Source organism: Xyrauchen texanus, chromosome 11 (assembly GCF_025860055.1).
Source record: "Xyrauchen texanus isolate HMW12.3.18 chromosome 11, RBS_HiC_50CHRs, whole genome shotgun sequence".
NCBI lineage: Eukaryota > Metazoa > Chordata > Actinopteri > Cypriniformes > Catostomidae > Xyrauchen > Xyrauchen texanus.
This window is the reverse complement of record NC_068286.1, coordinates 29646744-29671209: the sequence shown is the minus strand read 5'-3', so window position 1 is coordinate 29671209 and position 24466 is coordinate 29646744. Positions and strand designations below refer to the sequence as shown.

Genomic DNA, 24466 nt, shown 5'->3' with positions numbered 1-24466 from the left:
AAGCATCTGCCAAATGCATAAATGTAAATGTACTGTGTAGTCGAGCTAAAGTCTTAATTGTCTGTCCGAGTATACATAACACAATGCGTAATCGAATGATTGATAAGGTTTGGTGTGATCCCTTGTATAGCGAATCACCTCTTGTAATAATCTGGGTGTATTTTCCTTTAAGACAAGGAGGGGCGCGTGACCGTGTGATTCTGTACTCTCGCTGACTGCGTGAGTGAGTCTGCAGCAAGTATGTGAGTGAGCAGTCGAACTGTAAGCGTGATAATGCTCAGCATAATTAATGGTATTAATTAAATTGTGTCGTATGCGGATCATTCCTGACCAACAGAACGTTACACGCTGTCCTTCAGAGCATGCATGCATGCGCGCAACGCCGAGTCCAGTTGTAGCTCGATTAAAGTTTGTATGCTGGACGGATTTGGGTTGTTGACCCCAATAAATAGAATTGTTAAATAAGAATTAAATAATTAACAACCTTATTTATTTGATAATATTTACAGTAAAAATACGGTTTCAATACATAAAACATCGGAATATTTGCTTGTGTTTATGTGACGGTTGCCCACGCAAAATGCCCGTGCTACTTTTTAAAGGGTAACTAAACCCCTGCTCAGAGTCTGACTCCACCCACAAGCAATATTTGAAAAATGCTCGAAAAGTGGGCTGACCCCAGCGGGGATAGAGGGGACGAACCGAGGGCGGGCTGGGGGGTGCACCTGAGACCCATAGTGACAGATGAATTGACAGCTGCTGTCAGACTCTAAAATGGATAGTGACTGGAGTGACGCAAGTAGCTTTGCCGCGGAGCGGTCTTTTGAAGTCGGGACCTTTCTCCCCCACCTTCAGCTGAAGTGGAGGAGGGTGAATTGTCTGTGGACACAGGGCCGGAGCCATATCAATTCGAGCCGCTGGCTCAAACTGCGGTTTTAACTCCCTGTTGAGCATCCGAAAGCGCATTCACCTTCACTCGCAGGAAAAACAAACTGAAACGCTGTTCAGTGATGTTTATCCTTTTAGCAGGATTTTTATTTAGCAAGCTTCACTTGAACATAACATCAGTTAGCTGTTCTCTCAACTTAGAAGAATGTGACGAAAGCTTAACGCCATCATGTACAAAACCGTATACCTCCAAATAAAACTATACAGGTAGTCAATACCGTAATACAATGTATAAGGGTGCAATACGCTTAACACTCCCGCGATCGCTAACGCCGCTTGTCGACCCCAGAGGATTAACTTTAGCCTAACCATAAACTGTGATTCAAATATATATGATCACTCACCTCAAGACGCCGCTGAGGTGGTGGAGTCCATGCAGGAAGAGCAGTGCTTGGCACTAGCGCCGCTCAGCCAAGCTGTTTGGAGAAGCCCATTTCCACCTCCATTGCGCTGGAGAAGCAATCCCGCGAAAATGCAGTTTGCACACTCCTCCAGCTCTAGGCGGAACTCGCGGTCTTCCAGAACAAGGACGGCAACCCCTGGCACCTAATTTCCAAGTCTATATGGAAAGCAATACAGTCCAGCAGTGCTGTTGCAACCAGCAACATTACACCTACGCACCATCCTGACCACTGTACTAAATACAGATAATCTACGCTAACTTGAAGCTATCCTAACTGACGCTAATACTATGCTACTAACTAACTATGCTTCTAACAATACTACACTAACAAATATGCTAATTAACTACCTAGGCTACACTTAAATAATCTAAATAACTATATAAATGCTATGCTAAATAGATGCTAAAATACTCTATCCTGATCGCTTTCAATACTCGCAATTCCAACTCCTGACTCGCTACAGTGGTTTTGACCTAAACGAGATGGTTTTTATACTGCCATGGGCGTGGTAGCTCGCACTCAAGGGCGCGGTGAGTTGGAACCTGCTTACGCCAGCTGTCACCGCTACATCACGGCACCGCAAACAGCCAATAGGAAAATTCAACTGCAGTAGCCACCGCTCAACCTGAAGAGGGCAGCACTCAGACGCTTTTACACCATATATTGTAGAATTAAAACACTTTATACACAAATGTCAAAAAATTACTTGAATCAATGACCAGTACTAATAAAGCCCCATGCTTACAGATCATTAACTAAAAAAAGTTGGTTTAGGGTTTAGTTACCCTTTAAAAGTGACATGTCCTTCATCTCAAGTGCATGAAATACATCACCACTGATATCATCTCAATTTAACGGACTGCTGTGTACCCAGCAAACATGCTCCATTGGGGCCCGAATGGGGCCATTGCGGGCAGCCCACTGTGGGCCCAGATACCGGCGCGAAATGCGGGGCACGTGTGGGCACCACACTATGGGACCCAGGTGGGGCCCCAGTGGTACACCCCAAAGTGTGGGCTGACTGTGGGCAGGTCCACAGTAAGTAGAGTGGGCCCCCATTGGGGCCAGTTGTGGGCCCACAGCAAACCCCTTAGGGGCTCATGTGGGGCCACTGTGGGCAGCCTATTGTGGGCCCAAATACCAGCGTGAAATGTGGGGGCTTATCACATATATACTGTACCTATAACTGCTTTGCAGACCAACATCTGCCCAAAGGCCATCTTCTGGCCAGAGCCCTTCCGGCACAGTTGCTGGGCAAGTGGGGTTGTCAGCATGCAGACCTGGATACGTCTGGTGTTGGAGGTTGGGCTTGTACCCCCAACTGTTGCCAGATACTTTGCCTAAATTAAAGCAGTAACACATTAGTATATTCACAGTACAGCTGAAACTGTAGTGAAAAAGTACAAAACTTTATTTATTTAAATGCATTTATTAATTTAGCAGGCTTTTAAAGAGGTGTTAAATACCAAATATTTAATAAAACCAAGTGTACCATTGCACTGTATCACGCAGTTTGCTTTCTACATTTTGAAGGTCCATCATGCTTTTCAGAGGCAAATGGCAGGTTTGCATCCAGAGAGCTCTGTTTGGTCAGCTTAAATAGTAATTGCTTTATGACAGCAACCTCTCCTTTCAGGTGTTGTAACTGAGAAATTATGTGACGTTCTGGTGCTGGAGAGAGAGAGACAGACAGACAGACAGACAGACAAGGAAACAGTGAGACAGAGAAAATATAATTCCTACAGAATTAGTCAATTACAGGCCGATCTCGAATCTACCTTTTCTGTCAAAGATACTAGAAAAGGCAGTATCTTTACAACTATGTTCCTTTTTAGAAAGAAATGGTATCTGTGAGGATTTTCAATCAGGATTTAGACTGTATCATAGTACTGAGACAGCTCTCATTAGTCACAAATGGTTTGCTCTTATCATCCGATTGTGGTTGTATCTCTCTATTAGTGCCACTAGATCTTAGTGCTGCGTTTGACACTATCGACCACAACATTCTTTTAAATAGACTCGAAAAACTATCTGTAAAACTGCATTTTTAAATCTTAAAAATATATCTAAATTACATCATATGCTCTCTATGAAAAATGCTAAACAATCTGTATTATAAAAAGCACTATATAAATAAAGGTGACTTGACCTGACATTCTGGGTGTCCTTTAAAGTGCACATTCAGGGCTTTTCAGAGATACCAAATGTTTGGAGGTTTCACCATGACAACAACTCCTTGGTATTTAAAAATGACTGACATTTAATTTAGTGAGATTTGGAAATATGATATTTTCAATTTGACCAGATATTCTCCATTAGCGCAAATGCTGTCACACAGATATAACGACATTAATGGTTATTGACGGTGTAGACGGTAGTAAAACCCGTTTACGTGAACATTAGAGTTGGTAAAAGGTAGTCCGTCAATTGATAATTCATTGGGTTTTATATGTGAAAAGGGCTTATATTATTATTATTATTAATGTGTTTGAAACTGCGCAATAGCCTGAGAAAAACAAATTGTTACCTCAGACCGCCTGTGTCCTTTTTTCATAATTCAAGATTTGATATACGTTTTCTCAGAGCCGGCCCAAGGCATAAGCGAACTAAGCGGCTGCTTAGGGCCCCGGTGGCCACCAGGGGGCCCCCAAGAGTACTTTAATGTTTTTTGTTTTTTTTTGTTTTTTTTTGTTTTTTTTTGTGATTATACTGTCAATGGACAATGTTAATTATACAAAAACGCAATATTAAATGCAATATTATGTTAACGGGCTACAGGATGCAAGCACATTCAGACAGCAAAACAGCAATGTCACAAAAAAGGACATATCCTCTGGTGCAAAGAAAAGGAAAAAGAAGAAAACAGAGGAAGAGAAAAAACAGCACGATAAAGGTATGTTAAGTAGCTAGGCTAAGTTATGAGCTAACATTAGCTGGCTAGTTAGTTAACATAGCCTATGTAGCATATCTTCTTTTTTAGGAAAGTTTGATTAATCATCCGTAAATAGCCTTGACATCTTAATATATTATTAGTACAACATATTACTTAGCAAGTTTTAGATTAAAGTGTTTGTCTTCTGTGTAAAAATAACTTTCCTGGGTATATATTTTTGTAATAAAAACAAGCTTCTGTTCCATAAACTTTGTACTGATAACTGACAACTTAACATTATTTACATTAGTCTACCATTTTGGGGTCTTTGCTATTATATTCCAATATCATTATGCCTCAATTAGCAAGTTATAGAATAAGAGTTGTTGTTTTAGGAGTACAGATGGCTTGCTACTGTGTATAATAATTTGTGTTGAGAAAATAACATATTTTGTCAAATATTCTGTCAAATATGTACTCTTACGAAACTTCCCTAGGAGCACTGTTGAAATATTTTGGACGTGGGGCACAACCAACGCCACCTGCCCCAAGTTCCAGTGCTACAGCTGATGATGATTTTTCAACAATCCCAGATCATTATATTTATATGGATAAATATATGCCTTTGTTTTTGACAGACAGTTACATTACCTTCTAATATGACATCTAACATGGCTAGCTTTTATTATTATCTTTCATCAGGTCCATCCTCTGCATGCGAGGAGCACTTCCCAGAACGTGCATCCACTGATGTGGTCATCTATCCTGTCTGACTCAGAAAGGACTGATCTGGTAAGCAGAGGGCCACTGCCTATAAAGGAAAACTTCACATTCCCTGAAAAACCTGATGGCCGAAGCTTCCACTACACCTACAGAAAGTTCATTAATGGAGAAAAAATGTAAGTGGAGCCGCTCACTTATTCAAAAAGAAATGATACTGTCTACAGCTTCTGCTGCAAATTGTTCTCTAGGAAGTCCACAAAACTGGTAACAGAGGATCAACAGGATTGGATAAATATAGGTGTGCTGTTACATTTAAAACCGTAGAAGGGTAAAATCATGCCAGGCAGACATTGGTATGTTGTAAGCAACACAGCTACAACTAATAAAATTGATAAGGGGTGTGTTAGATTTATAGTGTGCGAATAATCAAGCATTGACAATATTCAATCATATTGGCGGCACCAAGGGGCCCCCAAATCAAATTCTGCTTAGGGCCCCATAAAGGCTTGGGACGGCCCTGCATTTTCTTAATACTTTTAATTGTCATTGATATTTGTATTGGAGTTATAAGTTTTAAGTTATTTGAATACAATAGTTTAAAAAGTATTTTACCTCAGGAAACCTCTTTCTTCAGGATGTCTTCAGTACAGTCAGGATGTCCACAGATGGAGTCGTTGACGTGCTGTGCACTTGATTGCCGTTGATCAGAGCTTTTATACCGGCTTCCAGGTTTTTTCGCGGGACTTGCACGCGAGGTGTAAAGTTGTAAAGTACATTTTTATAATTATTTTTAATTAATTTATTATAATATTACAATATTAATGTATTATATATATATAGCCTACCTTTTATGTCTACCTGGCACAAGGAAAAATAAAAAAGAAATATTTAAATTAATGTATTAAATTAATAAATGTAAATTATCCAGCCTGCAAGTGTCTAGTGTTTTTTTAACTGCCATAATCCATGCTAATTCTTTAAATGGTAAACTCGTGGTGGTGTTTCCCACCCACCCCTTTTCTTATTGTGGAAGATATTACTATACAAATTGTATTTGCTTTTTTGTCTTCCATAAACTAGGCTTTTAATATTAAGTTCTCATACTACATATATGTAGGCCCATTCATGACAGCAGTCAAGTATATAGGCTATTTTTGTCCTGTGACAAAGAAGTCAATTACCTAACATAAGTTTTACTAAACATGTATGAAGTTAAGATTTTATTAGAAGTCTTGTGCTCACCAAGGCTGCATTTATTTCATCAAACGGTACAGTAAAAATTTTGAAATATTGTTACAATTGATCAGTGTTGAAATGTTTTTGCTGCTTAACATTTTTGTAGAATTTTATACTTTTTTTCAGTTTAATAAACAGCATTTATTCATTTTATTAAAACATTTATTGAATAGAAATATTTTGTAACTTTATAAATGTCTTCTGTCACTTTTGATCAATTTAATGCATCCTTGATGAATAAAAATATGAATATCTGTCTTTTTTAATCTTACCACATCACTGTTCCACAAAAATGTTAAGCAGCACAACTGAAATGTTTCTTGAGCAGCAAATAAGCATATTAAAATGATTTCTGAAGGATCATGTGTCTGAAGACTGGAGTAATGATGCTGAATATATATATATATATATATATATATATATATATATATATATATATATATATATATATACACTCACCTAAAGGATTATTAGGAACACCATACTAATACTGTGTTTGACCCCTTTCGCCTTCAGAACTGCCTTAATTCTACGTGGCATTGATTCAACAAGGTGCTGAAAGCATTCTTTAGAAATGTTGGCCCATATTGATAGGATAGCATCTTGCAGTTGGTGGAGATTTGTGGGATGCACATCCAGGGCACGAAGCTCCTGTTCCACCACATCCCAAAGATGCTCTATTGGGTTGAGATCTGGTGAATGTGGGGGCCATTTTAGTACAGTGAACTCATTGTCATGTTCAAGAAACCAATTTGAAATGATTTGAGCTTTGTGACATGGTGCATTATCCTGCTGGAAGTAGCCATCAGAGGATGGGTACATGGTGGCCATAAAGGGATGGACATGGTCAGAAACAATGCTCAGGTAGGCCGTGGCATTTAAACGATGCCCAATTGGCACTAAGGGGCCTAAAGTGTGCCAAGAAAACATCCCCACACCATTACACCACCACCACCAGCCTGCACAGTGGTAACAAGGCATGATGGATCCATGTTCTCATTCTGTTTACGCCAAATTCTGACTCTACCATCTGAATGTCTCAACAGAAATCGAGACTCATCAGACCAGGTAACATTTTTCCAGTCTTCAACTGTCCAATTTTGGTGAGCTCTTGCAAATTGTAGCCTCTTTTTCCTATTTGTAGTGGAGATGAGTGGTACCCGGTGGGGTCTTCTGCTGTTGTAGCCCATCTGCCTCAAGGTTGTGCGTGTTGTGGCTTCACAAATGCTTTGCTGCATACCTCGGTTGTAACAAGTGGTTATTTCAGGCAAAGTTGCTCTTCTATCAGCTTGAATCAGTCAGCCCATTCTCCTCGGACCTCTAGCATCAACAACATGACGCGATTGATCTCGACCACCCTGGCCCAACACAGGCACTCGCCCACTGACCCGCATACTGGATGTTTTTCCCTTTTCACACCATTCTTTGTAAACCCTAGAAATGGTTGTGCGTGAAAATCCCAGTAACTGAGCAGATTGTGAAATACTCAGACCGGCCCGTCTGGCACCAACAACCATGCCACGCTCAAAATTGCTTAAATCACCTTTCTTTCCCATTCTGACATTCAGTTTGGAGTTCAGGTGATTGTCTTGACCTGGACCACACCCCTAAATGCATTGAAGCAACTGCCATGTGATTGGTTGATTAGATAATTGCATTAATGAGAAATTGAACAGGTGTTCCTAATAATCCTTCAGGTGAGTTTATTTTTTATATTATAACATTTCTTTTAAAAAAAAATGTAATTATTTAAAAATATATTAAAATAGAACATTTATATTAATTTGTTACATTTTCAACTATTACTGTTTTTTTATTTTTGATTAAATAAAGTGTTGGTGAGCATAAGATTTTTGACAGGTACTCTAGATACTAGGCTATATAATGTATACATTTTATATATCATTTATATTAACAAATTTCAAAATGGAGAATAGAATAGAATGAGTGATATAAATGTAAAGTATGTAATAATATATAGCAATCTTATAATTGTATATTTTAATAACAACAGATACAATAACATTTATTTTAGCAAAATAATAATAATAAACAAAACATCATGGGAATTGATTTTATCTATTTTACATCTAATTATCGATGTTAATGATCATTGGATGGGACTACATCTCACACCCAAAAAATTGTAGGCTATACCATATGAGATTAGTTGGGTTTGTGACAAAATCTGGCAACCATAAAGACACGCTAATTAAAAAACACCCACATAAAATATGTAACTTTTTAACAATTTTTTAACTAAAAATTTTACTATTTTTAACTATATGCTAAATGTGGGTTGCCCACAATAAATCCTCATGTGGGTCCAAATGGGCAAAACTGCTATGGGCCCCGAATGGGCTAACCCACTGGGGGCCGTGTGGGTTTTCTGTGGGCAAACCCACTGTGGGTTGCCCACAGTAAATCCTCATGTGGGCCCAAATGGGCAAAACGACTATGGGCCCCGCGATGGACTAACCCACTGGGGGCCTGTGTGGGTTTTCTGTAGGCAAGCCCACTGTGGGTTGCCCACAGTAAATCCTCATGTGGGCCCAAATGGGCAAAACGACTATGGGCCCCGCATGGACTAACCCACTGGGGGCCTGTGTGGGTTTTCTGTAGGCAAGCCCACAGTGGGCTTGCCCACAGAATGCCCACATGGGGCCCCAAAGGGTTTGCCCTTGCCCACACTGTCCCACAGAAAACCCACACTTACCCAAAGTGGGCCCGCACTGGCATGTTTGCTGGGTAGGGAATGGATGAACGAGTGATTAGTTTGGGATGGATTTTTGTATAACAAAAATGTAGGGGGTAATCGTGCTCTTCATCCCCATGTTGTGCACTATTCAATGTAGTGAACGACTGATCCATAGACTGTAAAAAAAGATGGACGACGCCCCTTCGCTCTTTTCCATTGGTGAGAACTGAAGCCGCCAGTGTCCCGATATGGCGCTGACATCTTGGGACTTGATTCTGCGCAGTTGCGATTTCGGGACCAGACCTGCGCAGTAGTGAGCAGGAAGTAAAGCCGTGAAATCAAGGCCCCGCCCTCATCAATCGCAAGCACACGCCCCTGCACTTTTGACTTTTGACTTATGACGGTGTGAAATAATTAATTATAGAAATTTAGATATTAAATTTAAAGCTCCAATCTCCTCAGTCCTCCGAAGATCCCGAAAAAAAGTCTGTTGGTGCTTCAGTGACTACTTCGCTCAGAGAACCTGTCAATCACAGCTGTCAATCATGATGTCACAGCACCGTTTTTATAGCATCAAATAACTAACTAAAAACAAACTTATTTTGAAAACAAACACTTGAAATTACATCAACGTGGAGGCGGGGTTTATGACCTATACTAGGACTAGTCACCGGGGGGCGATCGAGACGTTTTGGCTTCACTTTTGAGGGCTTGTGCCGCACACTTGGATTGATCGCTTTGGGACGCAGTCGACGGTCATTGCTAAATTAGGCATTCTGGGATACCGGCGGACTTAACTGCACTGTGATGGCGACCAACATCGAGCAGATATTCAGGGATTTTGTAATGAATAAAATCAAAGAAATAGCGGATGAATCTCAAGAGAACAGGTGAATTGGTCGATTTTCTTTTTTACTTGTGCCTTCAGAAAACATGAAACAGCACAAGAGTTTGTTTACAAATGTGTTGATCCGTATTTGCCTGCTAGCAACATTAGCTTCTGCTCTCTGTATACAAAAGGTACTGAGATACCACAATAAAATACATTTTACTTTAAAATCAGTGTATAAAAATAGTGATGGTGATTATGATATTAGTGGTTTGGTGGAATGGTGTGTTTTCGCGTTTGGTGTAGCGATCTGTTATGTGTGCGTTGTTATGTAGTTTGAAATATTGTTGCTTCGTGATACAGTGATGGTATCATATAATAGTAATACCACTGTACTTTGTATATCAAGGTACATTTTGTTCAAAACCATAATAATAATAATAATAATAACAACAACAACAACACCACAGTACCATGTCAAAATCACCTGTTACGGTTGATGATGATTGCAGTACCATGGTATTGTAATATAAATATGATACTGAAATTGATGTCTAATGGTGTTTATGCTACTTCCAAGAATACGTTTTGTACTTAATTTAAATAAGCGCATGTGGTTCATAATTATTCATTCTTTAAATGTACCTTGTGTTTAGAGTTTTTCTTAATTTACCATAGTAACGAAATATATTAGTTATATGAAATGTAAAGCAGTGGTGTCACTTATAATTCATCTAATAATATTATTTTAAACAAAACAATTTTAAACAATTCTTGTATAATTACTATACATGTTATATAATACATTGTATTAATTGAGAGGCTACATTGAATATTTACACATTTAAAATTTCATTAAACACCTTTCAGGATGATTTGACAAAGGCAAAATAAAAATAATAGATAGGCCTAAATAAAAACTTAAAAGAAATGATGACCAGACACATTGCCTAAAATCAACACTTTCTCATGTTGATTTTTGTAGATACTTGCGATATATATATATATTTTTTATTTGTTTCAGTAGAACTGTTTAAGTAAAATTGTGGTACTTGGTATTACAACCAGTTAAAAAAAAAAACATTTATAAAATAAAGTTTTCTATTCAGTCGGACAGATGACACACATTGTAATACTGTGGAACCACAATCTGAGCCTGTCACAGAGACTAGAGAAGATGGACTTCCAACAGAACAAATTAACACAACAACAGGTCGGACATCATTACATACAACATGCTGTTCTTTGTGTTCAGATGTTCTGTCACAATCCATATTATGACTGTCACTCTCTCCACTGCAGATAAAGTCACACATACTAACCTACAGGATGGCCATGGTAAAGAGGACACCAGCACTAAACACAGGAAGAGTAAAAAGCACAAAAAACACAAAAGTAAAAAGAAGAAAAAGAAAAATAAGGCCGGAAAAGAGACTGTGTCTGACAGAGAGACTCAAGAAAGGTTTGACATGGTTCTTTGTACCTAAAAAAAGGAATTATGTGTTACCACCACTTTGTAATCATGATAAGTTCATTGTTTGCTTAATGTTTGGGGATCGTCTTCAGAGCATATCAGTATACGTAAATGGATTGTTGACCCAAAAATATTTAAGACTTTGTATGACTTCTTCTGTGGAACATGTGGAGATGCTGTTAGGTAGGGTGTTAGTCTTGGTCACTACTCACTTTCACTGCATTCTTATTTCCATAATGACTTATTTCCATACAATGAAAGTCATGCTGACTGAAGCTTACATTCTGTCCAACATGTACTTTTTTGTTAGTTAGTCAAACAGGGATTTCATGTCATAATTGTTACTAAAATACAGTAACATTCTTTAGTACAACTGGAGTCATTAATTATAATAATTGTTAAAATTTGGTTATTTATAAAGTTTATTATATTTACATGGTTATTTTCACTGTTTTTGTTTGTGGTCTTCAGTGGAAAGAAAAAGAAGAAAAAGAAAAAGTCACGAGAGGCAGACAAAGTGAAAAGGTCTGGCTCATGTTCTGAAAGCTCTTCTGCATCTGGATCAGAATTTGAATCCCAATCTAAACCTTCCAGAGAAAATACTAAATCGTCATCAGCAGGTAAGGCTTCAAAGTCTGAGCTGAAGGAAACATCTGGTTTTGATAAGTCTCAGGAGTTACCTGACATTATATCCAAGATGGAAAATCATGTCCACAACAACATAGAATATGAAAGGGCCAAGGACAAGAAACAAAGCTCCAGCAGGACATCTAAAAGAGAGGAGAACTGCAGAGGCAGACGAACCAGATCAAGATCACCCAAACGGAAATCGAAACACCGATCAAGGTCCCGATCCCAGTCTTCTAAACGACTACAGAAATCAAAGTCTAGATCCCATTCTAGAAATAGTCCCAGAAAGAGTTCATTGCATAGAGAGAGAAGTAGATCGAGGTCAAAGAGACGGAATAAACGGTCCAGGTCTCGTTCTGCCAGAAGAGGCAGAAATTCGAGATCCAAGTCACATTCCAGGCGGACTAGATCAAGGTCTGTTGTAATCTTAAGGCAGAACCGAAGGTCTGCATCAAAATCTAGATCCCACTCTCCACGATGTAGGAACCGTTCCAGGAGTAGGTCACAAGGAAGAACAAAACATTCTAAATCAAGGTCTTTATCAAAATCTAGATCTATTTCAAAAGACAGGCAGAAGAAAACTGAAACTATTAATAATGATACTGTTCCAGCAAAGGACAATTGTTTAAGTTCTGGAATGCAACAAAATGTATCTCAAAAAACAACTGAGAACGGACAAAGTCCACAAATGGCTGTAAACACAGAAGCCAGGCCACCTGAGATTGTTGTGGATGGCTCAAATTCTGTTTTGAATGCAGTTGGCGTCATTGGATCTTGGAGACCAGTCCCGTTTTCGAGTCAGTTTACTGAGAGCAATGCTTCCCAGAAGTGCATTACACTTGAGGTGCCTTTGGAGGCGATCTCAACAGTTGAGCCAAAAGATCCTGAGTGTACAGTCAACCCTGAAAAGGAAGAAACTACTACAATTTCAACAACAGACACACAGACTTCAATAGAGAATAATTCAGTGTCACCATCCAAGTCTCCCAATTCACAAAGATCCAAAAGAGCTGCAAGATCTAGATCAAAGTCTTCCTCGAAAAGGAGGAAATCCAGGTCATCTTCATGGAATAAGTCAAAATCTAGATCACCCTCAAGAAGAAAAAGCAGCAAGTCTAAATTGCAGAACAAACTTTCTAAATCAAGGTCCCCCAAAAGGAAAAGGTCTCGTTCACCAGGTAAAAAAAGGTCTAAAACTCCAGAGAGAAGCAGGCGATCGAGATCCAGAAGAAAGTCTCGGTCACATTCAAGGAGACGATCTCAATCAGGCTCAAGTTGGAGAAGAGGTTTTGGAAGTCGATCACTAAATCAGCGGGACAGATGGAAACGAGAACCCAGTCGCTCTCCGGTTCTCATTCTTCGTAAGAAAAGGTTGACATCCAAAACTCGCCGAAGCTCCAGCAAGACTCCTCCACGTCTTACTGAGCTTGGTATGACTAAACTTCAGAATTGTTTCCTAGGTTTTATTGTGCTTGCATTTGAATATCTCATCTCACTCCTTTCATGTTCACAGATAAGGAACAGTTGCTGGAGATAGCTAAAGCTAATGCCGCAGCTATGTGTGCCAAGGCCGGTGTGCCCATCCCAGAGAGCCTCAGGCCGAAAGCTGCAGCCATGTCCCTGCCCTTGGGGATACAAGTGATGTCAAACATGACCATGAATGCTGCTTTGGCTAGCATGACTGCTGCTACGATGACTGCTGCTTTGTCTAGTATGGGTGCCCTGGCATCATTGCCACAATTTGCCCCTTTACCGACAATTGTCAACAAGCCACCCCCTTCAACCACACCTAATCTAGCCAGTATTGAGGAAGCCAAAAGGAGAGTAACCAAACAAGCTAACAGCTTCAGTATTCAAGAGCTAACTGAGGTGAGGCTATTGCTTGTGGATTGACTTGCACTTTGGTTTACCTTGTGTGTTTCTCATTCTGACTTGAATCATCTATTTATTCCATTACTCAGAGATGCAAGAAGATAACTGAGAGTAAGGAAGAGATGGCCATTGCAAAACCACACATGTCAGATGATGAAGACGATGAGAAGACATTTGGGGGAACTTCCCTTAAGGAGAACAAGGGCATTGCCTTTAGTCTCAGTGTAAGTGTCTTTCTTTTATTTGTGTTTGTTAAGGCAAACATCACTGTTAAGTCTAGGGTATACTTCATTTTTCCACGTGCCATTTTTACTTGCACACAGTCAAATGCTCAGCCTTTCAAATTATACTCTTCTGACCGCAAGACCATACAGATGTGTCACACAATGACTGTCCACGTGTCTAGATGTGGCTCAGTGGCTTAACTAAAGGCAGTGAAAGGTGGGCAGCCACGTGGGGTAAAAGGAGGGTTAGCAATGGGTGACCGAAAGGGTACGATTAAAATGACCGCCGGTCCAATAGGTCACTGGAAACATTCCCCCCACCACCTTGGGTGCTTTTCACTGGGACCTGTAAGTCTCAAGTTATGCCTCTGAATGGGCTGCACACGGACAGTCTGTGCGTACTGTGCAGATGACAAAATTTGCCTCTCGTGTGCTGACGTAGAAGCACACAGAAAAGCACTTTATGCTTTGGTCTTTACTAAACAAAGCCTTAACCATAATTATTAATCTATAACACAACTCGTTCCTCACCATTTGTGCTATGGTGAGATGCTGCACCTTCAAAATTTTAATGGCTGAAGATTCATACATAGATGTAGACAATTAGGATAATAATTAACAGTTGCACTTGAATCGACAAGTGACCTAATTAGCTACAATCATTTTGTCTGGGCAGACAATAGTATTTATACCATTCACACTAAGATTTTTTTCACAAACCTTCTCCCATGTGCCCCCACCTCTTTCAGAGCACCTCAGTAAAGCCAGCTGTCCGAACGGAAGCTGTCTTTGCTAAGGAGTTCCCAGTGTCCTCCGGCTCCCAGCACAGAAAGAAGGAGGCTGATGGTGCATACGGGGAATGGGTGCCAGTCGAAAAGAAGACTGAAAAGCCATCGGCATCAGGTTCTGCCGAAACTGAAGAGTCCAGCAAGGACAACGACAGTGTATTTCCTGAAGCGCCTTCTCAAGTATGTGTTCAATTATTGAAATACTCCAAATTGATCTCAATTGAGCTTAACCTTTTCAAATTTTTTAAGTACATTTTTCTTGTGTTTCCAGCCTGTGGACATCACATTGGCTGTCAGCGAGAGAGCAGTAGCCCAGAAGAGGCTAGCAGAAAATCCTTTCGACATCAATGCCATGTGTATGCTCAATCGTGCTCAAGAGCAAGTATGTTTAAAATAATTTTTTTGTGATTGGATATTGGGTTTGTACAGGCCTGCTTTGAAGCTGCATGCATAGAAATCATTGCATACCTGTTTTTTTCCTCATCCATAGCTATTGTATGGCTTCTGAAGACTTGAAACACATTTTATTATGTTTAAATGTATTGCTTTTGTGCCTTGGTTTGAAACTTGCAGAAATAATAGTTTTATCACTCATGTCTGGTGATTGACATTTACAGGTGGATGCTTGGGCCCAGTCTAACACAATTCCTGGCCTCTTCACTGGTTCAACAGGTGCCCAAGTGCTCTCATCTGATGAGCTGTCTAACAGCGGCCCACAGGCTTGGATTAAGAAGGTAAAGCCATGAGTCGGCGCAACCATTCTGAAAATGATGTTGGACGTTTATTGTGGTTGGGGGTTTGTGTTTTGCATCAAATGCATGTATTAAAATGAAAAAGATTCCCAAGAATCAAAGAGCAGACACCCTTACCTCTTGCAAAATGTTGTAGTACAGTCCGATCACACAAAATAAATTGATTTGTTCCTCTCTTTTTCCTTTTTATTTTATTTTTTTATACATATTATTGAGGTAAATTTAGATTTACACAATTGTTTTTTTTTCTAAAGGGATAGTACACAAATTAAAAGTCTGTAATTATTTACTCACCTTCATGGACCCCAAAAGTAGATATGAGGCTGTGTGGAACAAAAGGCTTGGTCACTATTTACTTTAACTAATGAAAACGTACCAAGCACATTGTCCACAGAGGGCAATATATATCCTGAAATAACACCTTGCTCCTGAATGTGTAAATGCCCATCGCCCCCCTCTCTCAATACATATAACATCTCATATAGGATATAACACTTGTCATCTGTGATGACTTTGCCAATTGGTGTACCCAGAGTTGTTTATCAGATGACAGTCATGACAATTACAGTCCGTGCTGGCCAAGGTTATGTAATAAGTGTGGTTGTTTAAGAGAAGATGACCTTAAGGTATCCATGGAAACCTTCTTGCCAAAAGTCATCTCAGACCTCTGTGTTTTCTGACATCATTTGATGTCTGTTATAGTCGGCTTACAGAAAAGGCATCTTGTCTTTCCATTTTAAGTGTAAATATTTTATACTGATACATCTTTTGAAAGAATCAAGGCTCCTTGATTACAATTGCAGTTGAACAGGTACACCACTTGTGCATGGTCATGCAGATGTTTTATTTTTGAAATTCTGTTGTAGCAGATGCAGGATGGGCTTCTCACCTCACTGTACTCTTCTTAAAAGTGTCTTGAGAGAGAGACATGGAAACAGAGAGAAGGGAGGAAGGAAGAGGATTTGAAGTAAGTCTGAATGACAGCCTGGAAACTGTCAGTGGGTTGAGGAAATGCATCGGATCGTTTGAATGAGCCATGTTCAAAACTGCCCATATATGCGCAACAATGACCACACATCAAATAGCATTCAATGTTAAAATACAGTTAGGCTAATATTACCTAGTAGAACAATTGTTTATTGTGAATATTATTAGAACTAAATGTAATTACTGATTGAACATTGCTGTCTTTTATCATATTGCTGTTGTTGCAGCTTTATAAAAACAAATAAACTAATTGAAGCCATATAATTTGCCATATAAATGTAATGGTACATTTTCCACAACTAAGGGGTAAGCACCCCTTGACCATGGTAAAATAACTAATTTATGACCTTTCGCGGCTCATGGCTCATTTAGCCTCCCGTTACTCGTTAAATATACACTTCTTTCAAACCTTCCAACCAAAAGTGTGTACATGTGTGATTCTAATGAGTTTTATTTTACCCAAATTACATGGATGTTGACCACTTTGTAATGCAAACTTGATCTTTAGATTCAGATTCGATTATCCAATGTTTTTATATAGACTTAAGATCCCTTTGAGCTACATAAATAGTGGCAACTAAGGCCAAGGCTTTCACACAACCAAAGACGGCACAACTTATTTATTCAGTGCGGTGTTTCCAAAATGGCCAACTTCACCTAGATACAACATAAAGTATTTGATTAATAAGTCTTGTTGCTTATTAATTAAACAGCAATGATATTTAAAGATAATGTCTAAACATGGAATATGTTTGGAGCTTTCCCCTCACTCAGGGGATGGGATCCAAATCATTCAAATTATATAGAAAGTTGACTGATCAAGTAAGTCCCTATTTTCTTTCTCAAAATGACTTCCTGAGAGGAAGTATTGTGCACTCAGTCTTCCAAATGGCCTGGTGAACTTACTAACACACAATGACTGCTATTAAATCAATGTTTGTTTCCTTCGGGATCAGAGATAAATGGGATTTGGCATTCATAGCCAGTGGGTACAAGGTTCCAAACCTTACATTTTTCTCTCTGCCCATGGTGGGAGCTGGTGGAGTTGATGGGGTTGGGACACGGATGGAAGAGGGGTGGGGGCTCACAGTTTGACCTGTGAACTCTCACCCCTCTGTATGGAAACTTGTTGCAGGGTCAGTCCTTGTAGCTGCCTTGTTGCCATGGTCACAGTCAGGCCCCTTCTGTTCACGTCAGATGCTCAGCCGATGATGAGGGCCTAGGTACGTACGTCATCCAGCACCCTTCCTTCTATTCATGTGGATTTGTGTGTGAACTGATTCATTTCTGCAGTGTCATACTGTTTGATTCATCTGAACCAACTCAAACCCTGAATTCTGTTCAGGATGGTATTGATGCCTGGCCTATTGAAGGCTTGCGCCTTAAATTACTGATTATATTATCTAAAAGTATAGTACTTTTGACTGCATCAGGTGAGAATGCAAATAAAGGATTGTACATTTAAACTATTTCTATGTTATAACTAGGTCTTCCAATCGATTAAAATTGTTATCAAAATCATTACATGATATGATGATTGATTAATCAAAATAATTACTAATTTATCGCTTGGCAATCTAGACATGCATCAGATGAACTTCTTTGGCCATTGCATAGTGACTTGCTGTTTTACAATCTCAGCTTGTGTAAATGGAAACGCTTAGCATCTTGAGTCATGAACATGGTGTCAAGTTTGATAAACGTGTCTCGAGACCACTTTGTTTTGTTTCATTCTGTTACGCTTCGTGTAGCTGTTTTGAATGCAAGAATTCATCGTTTGGTCCGCCTGCTCTCTGTAAGCTGAGGCTGAGCTGACTGCAAAATTTGTAAAACATGAATGTGGTACTTTAAACTTGAATTGTTCTGACTGTGGGAACATTACTTATTAAGGAATTCACATACAGGTTAGAGGGCATGAATAATTGTCTTAATTATTTAACAAAAAAGTATAAATGAATCGCACTAAATTCATGCGTGACATTGAAAGCCCTAGTTATAACATCTCAAACAGTAAGAAATTAAGAAGACTGCTAAGCTCTAAAATCTAATAGATGGACAAATGTTTTTACCTTAAATACAGCTCTATGCTCCGGTTTGAAGTGACCTGACAACTTCTGATGATGTCGGATGTAATGACGAACAAATCGCTCACTATCTCCCGTTTCTCTCCGTTTGCTTCTATTCCTCTCTTTCTCTTCCTGTATCTGTCCTGTTACAATCAGGACCAGTTCCTGCGAGCTGCGCCAGTCTCAGGCGGGATGGGCGAGTTATTAATGAGGAAGATGGGATGGCGTTCAGGGGAGGGTTTGGGGAAGCACAGGGAAGGCACAGTAGATCCCATCGTTATTGACTTTAAAACGGACCGCAAGGGTAAGAACGGTCCTCGCAGAAATCACCGGTTGATCTTTTTATCACTGGGATTTTATCACAGATGTCCTGCATTTTTGTCAATACAGGGCTTGTAGCAGAAGGTGAAAAGACCCAGAAATCTGGTAACATTGTCGTGATGAAGGACCTTCTAGGTGAGTCTTTGGACCGATCAACCCACATGCTCTGCAAATTCACCTAAGCAGGACATCCAACCAACAACCTCTTTTGTTGGTCCTGAAACAGCATTCCTATCCAGCATGCATAGCCCTGTCCACACCACCAACACTCAGTCCTGTTCCTAGCTCTTGCCCCAAATCCTATTCTAACTCTTGTTCTAACCTTGATTGCTAACCCTAACCCTTTCTGTTGGACCATTGTCCTGAAGGGTTTAGTACCAACCCTAATCAAACACCAGCCTGTATTTTTCAAGTAAACCTAAAGACCTTGATTAAAGCTAGAACTAAACTCTGCATGATAGTGACACTCTAGGAGCTGGGTTGAGAAGCCAAGAGGATATTCTTATTCATAAACTTAAAATCCTAACCTTCAGTGTTACTCCTAACATCAACCCCAAATCCTAATCCAAGACCTGCCAACCTGTACGCATTTTGCAAAGCAAGTACCCATTTTGCCATCAAAGTATGCTGGTACTATCTGTCACTCTAAACTACGCAAAAAGCTGGTGACGCCTTTTTGTAAAATTGTGCCTATTTAGTACTCAAGTCTAACAGCAAAAGGTAGCAGCATCTAGCCTGCCAAAAAGCAGAAGAAGAAGAGTTCAACCAATCATAGTGCTGGGTTCAAGCAGGGATGATTGACAAATGCATAATATCAATAATTTCAAGAGATTGGAAATCGATAGCAACACAAAATATGTTTTATCCCTCTTGTTCTTCCTCTGTCTGGTTGGTTCCTCAAGTGAGGACGGTGCTTTTAATTCCTTTGCAAAGGTAAACGGGCTGGGGTGGATGTGGCATTTGTGAACTGAGTTAACTTAATGCAGACCTGCCAAACTTTGGAAATTATTTAACGTTAATAACGTTAGCCTAACGTTACATAATTTGCAAGCTAGCTTGCTTGTTCACTAGGCATTTAAGCTGACAATGTAACCAAACCCATCACCATAATGAGAGGAGCAGATCATGTCAGGATGAAAAAAGCAAGCGCATGTGCCGCATAAATAATGTTACCTAGAAAGTTACTGGGAGGTGTTTGTGTGTGTGTGTACCTTGCAGTTAAAATAATTATGATGTCAGATGAGGAAGACAGACCTAAAAAATAAAAAAAGTTCCTCACAAAGAATCAGGAGCAATGGCTGTGCCTCCGCCCCTCAAAACTGTCAAATCATGCATTTTGCACATTGTGCAATTGCGATTTTGACGTTCAAGGAGCTTCAGGCAATAATGTGGCTAAACCTCTAGTTACAAAGTCCAACATTACTAGATATTTTTTTAATTGAAAAGGCTACCTTTTTTCCATTAGGCCTATAATATGTGTGACAATATAAGCTGACTTTTTTTTACATTATAACACAAGTGTCTGTAAATACTTTAAAACATATTACAATATAAAAAATACATTATTTCCATTTTTGCAATTATGGTTTTCAGTTTGTATAAGCACACATATCATACAATGAAATATTAATCATAAAAAAATGGTTTTAAGCAGGTGTACTGAAACTTTTGAAACTTTATTACTTTCACTGTATATTATAATATAGCCCAGTGCAGTGCAGGTTTATAAAATATTAAGAGTTCTTCTCGAGAATATATGATTGTATTGTTTTCTTCATAGCCGATTTATATGTCGAATAACTTGATATGGTGGGGAGTAGGGCAATGACCGTGTGCAAAGCGAAGTGGTGCAAAAGCATGTGAACTCGGTGTTACACTATTGTGGTACTCAAAATATTTTCCCATGGTTGGCTGGTTTGTAATCCCTACCACCACCCCTTTTCCTCGTCCCAATCCAATGATGCCAGAGCTGTTTAGATTAGAAACCAAACCCCAACCTAGCCCCAAGTCAAAGAGAAATTGTTCACAAGAATGTTGTCCAATACCCTAGCCCTAACCCTACCTGAACCCTAAAATCTTGATCACTCACCCCTCCCAATTAAGTAATTAAACTCTGTAATGTAAGCTACTGTTTATTATGACCCAAATTTACACATCTACAGGGAAGCACCCAGTATCTGCTTTAATGGAGATGTGTAACAAGAAGAAATGGTTACAACCAGAGTTTGTGATGGTGCACCACAGCGGACCCGACCACCGCAAGAACTTTCTTTTCAAGGTTGATGCTCAAATCCATCTTATTGTCTACAAATTGAACTGTCATTGTTCTTTTAGGTGCTATAAAACACAATCTTTGCTGTAAATGTAACTGCATTTTTCTGTTAAGTGATCATGTGTAAACCGGACTCTTTGTGGAAATTACAGCCAACATTCCAGATTAAAGAGTTGTAAGATTGGTCAGACATGCTATCAATACAGAAATTTCTTAGTGGAATTCATTGACCTAAAATGTTTGCCCTTAAAGAGTTTCAGCCAAGAGCACAAAGTCACAGGCCATGACCCAAAGGTGCTGGAACCCTGTTGTATATGTTCAGATTTTCTGAAAAGCCAAATTTAATTTGTTTTACTTGTGCTATGGCATATCATATTTCCATGATGGTCACTCCTGACAAAACCTTTTTTTTAAATAATTTTGATTTGGCAATATGTTTGTCAGATACAAGCCAATGAAATTTTAGTGCATGACCCATATTGACTGTTTGCTTGCATCTTCCAAACAGAAAGTCCAGTCAGCATAAACCTTGGTACTAATTGACAATTAGACATTCTAAGTACTTTTACCAAATTCCACCAACTTCTGCCTTTAATTGGCACTCTAACTGGAAAATTTTACATAAATGCAGGCGATCGAGGAAGTTTATATTTAAACCCTTATATGACAACTGCTGCTTGTGGCTGTTTTTATTCTGATTTTATATCACTTTCAATACCTGTTTTTCTGTGACTTTACATAGGTGGTCGTGAATGGATGCGATTACCAGCCCCAAACTGCCAGTCCTAATAAGAAACATGCCAAGGCAATGGCAGCCACAGTCGCCCTGCAGGCAATGGGAGAGGTTGCAGGCGATAACGTTCATACTGGACCCATGTTTACAGTAGCCTCCAACAACTGATGCTACTACAGAACACACTCTCATAGCTTCATATACAGTATTGTATTGGTTAATGAATTTCCCATATTGTTTGTAAAAAAAAAAAAATCACCTTGATGCAGCATATCTGCATTATGTATTTTTTCTTCAAATACAGTAAACTGTGGTGGCCTTTTCATAACAGTTAAACAAGTTGAGATGAGCATGTACACTGGTTAGGAGAATATAGAGCTGACCAGGTTTGGACTCCAAAGATGCTAAATATTTTTTGGATGTTTGATGCTTTTGTCTGAACTACAAACTCCATTGTTTTAAACTATGTCAAGGTTTTGTTTTTGTAAATGTTTTATGCATGCTTTAATAATGGTGCATCAGAAAGAACTGACTATTTCATCCTTACATTTTTGGGGGGGTTAAAGTTTTACCAGCCCAAGCCCATTATAGAAGTCATCGTTCTGTTACGGGCAAAGTAAAAAAATTTTAACAATAAAAGCAGACTCCTAATCCCTGGAAAATCATACTTTATTTTGATACATCAATCTCCTCTTCTATTTGACTACACCTAACCATAAGCTCATATGTATATTTTTTTCTGGTATAGGTTTAGTCCTTGTAATCTTGTTTAGAATTAGACTGGAAATGTGCTTATTTCTAACATGTTGCATTGTTTAACAGTAATACAATTTACTGTGGCCTTTAGGTCAAACTGTTCAAAACGTTATGTGTACATTGTGTAAAACATTCTTTGACATCAGTTTATCAATGAAAAGTTGTATGTGGATGTGGAAACAGCATTGATGTCTTAGACTTTCCCATGTTCAAATTAATGACAATCTACGTGTTCTTAATCTTGCAACTCAATTGTATCATTTATGCAGATTTGAACACACAACATCATAACATACACATTTAATCTCATCAGGACAAAAATATGACCAGACAATGCCGTAGAGAGTTTGTTCATTTGGGCAAAAGTTGCTTTAGCATTAGTACATGTGTAATATCCACTTTTTGCATTGACTGCTAATACACAACAATGGTTGTAACAGTCTTGGTAATATTTGACAACAGTGATAAAAGAGTAAAATGGACTTTAATTTAAAAAAATGTATCCACATTTGTAAACTTATAGACTTTTAAAAGCTGAGGCTCTGGAAATTAAACCATACAAATATGTACAGGTTTGCACTATGTTCTTTCCTGTAAAATCGACAAAGATTTTTAGGAGAATAACTCTGCTCTGTTGGTCCTTGCAATGTAAATGACCAGAACTCAAAAGATCTAAAAAGCACAAAGGCAGCATACAAGTAATTCATACGACTCCAGTGGTTAAATCCATATCTTCTGAAGCTATATGATATGAAAATGTGAGAAACAGATCACATTTTTAAGTATTTTTTATGTTTTTACTATAAATCTCCACCTTTGACCACCCCCAACCATTAGGTGGCTGAATGTGTAGATTTATAGTAGAAAAGGACTTAAATATTGATCTGTTTCTCACCCACATCTATCATATCACTTAAGATGATATGCAATAAACCACTGGAGTCATAAGGATTACTTTAATATTGCCTTTTTGTACCTTCTAAGTTCTGGTCACCAGTCACTTATGTGGACCTACAGAGCTGAAATATTTCAAAAAAAATCTTTGTGTTGAGTAAAAGAAAGAAAGTCATACACATCTGGGGTGGCATGAGGGTGGGTAAATGATAAGACAATTAACAAATTTTGGCTGAACTATCCCTTTAAAGCAGAGGTGGGGAAACTTTTTTCCCATTAAGAGCCATTTGAGTATTTACGAAATTATTCGCAGTTACGATTGCTTGCAACTTATGATTGTGGGTTGATATTAATGTACGCATTCCGTTACGTGCTCACACACCAAAAAACACTAAAGGTCTGTCTATTATTCAATATTTTATGTTGTTATCGATTAAAATGATTTGTAAAAAATAATTTAAAGGAAAAAAGTTTTTCTCCATTTTTTTCTAATTATTTCTCAAATGGCCTCTTAGGCCTTATATGGCTCTGAGGCCTGACATTCCCCACTCCTGCTTAAAAACTTTTCAGGCAAATGTATGGCTTATATGCCTCAGGTATTAGGGGTAGACCGAGATATATATATATATATATATATATATATATATATATATATATATATATATATATACAATTGCTTTTTAAACAGATATTGTCAAAAAAATAAAATTATATATATATATATATATATATATGCAAATGTACCTTCACTCTGTGTACCTTTAAGGCTGGTGCTGGATGATTCTACAGTTAGAACTGCTTGGTTTTACAGTATAACAGCAGCAGTCACTGCCACTTATTTTTTTATCCACACTGTAAAACATATTTTGTTATTTTGATGAGATAATCGAGTGACATTTCAAAACGAGAGTCCCTGGTGTGTTTAAGTCCAGAGTTGTGCATAAAATCTTCATTTTATTCTGGTCATATTGGGATTTTGGTTGAACA

At 38.7% G+C, this 24466-nt stretch overlaps 1 protein-coding gene across 10 annotated transcripts; it reads left to right on the top strand.

Moving 5' to 3' along the window:
* Positions 1-9610: 9610 nt before the first annotated feature.
* Positions 9611-23278, top strand: LOC127651368 (protein SON-like). 10 transcript variants are annotated; one of them, XM_052137139.1, is made up of 13 exons: positions 9611-9771; positions 10820-10923; positions 11013-11172; positions 11656-13244; positions 13328-13683; positions 13776-13910; positions 14660-14878; positions 14970-15080; positions 15316-15432; positions 18660-18807; positions 18894-18959; positions 20987-21102; positions 21839-23278. In XM_052137139.1, exons 1-13 carry the CDS (start codon positions 9689-9691, stop codon positions 21995-21997), a joined length of 3363 nt encoding a protein of 1120 aa, XP_051993099.1. In that variant the 5' UTR covers positions 9611-9688; the 3' UTR covers positions 21998-23278. The 10 variants fall into 10 exon arrangements, 5 of the variants coding, with proteins under 5 accessions (XP_051993099.1, XP_051993100.1, XP_051993104.1 ...); XR_007971566.1 differs by lacking the exons at positions 18894-18959; positions 20987-21102; positions 21839-23278 and adding exons at positions 16317-16417; positions 17573-17660 and having other exon boundaries at positions 18660-18719; XM_052137140.1 differs by lacking the exon at positions 20987-21102.
* Positions 23279-24466: the final 1188 nt, after the last annotated feature.

What these genes read in the sequence shown, in the direction of transcription:
- LOC127651368 (XM_052137139.1), top strand. Translation starts at nt 9,689, where the DNA reads ATGGCGACCAACATCGAGCAGATATTCAGGGATTTTGTAATGAATAAA. An exon ending in TCAATCGTGCTCAAGAGCAA is followed by an intron (nt 15,081 to 15,315) that starts GTATGTTTAAAA and finishes TGACATTTACAG; the next exon opens with GTGGATGCTTGGGCCCAGTC. An exon ending in CACAGGCTTGGATTAAGAAG is followed by an intron (nt 15,433 to 18,659) that starts GTAAAGCCATGA and finishes TGTTACAATCAG; the next exon opens with GACCAGTTCCTGCGAGCTGC.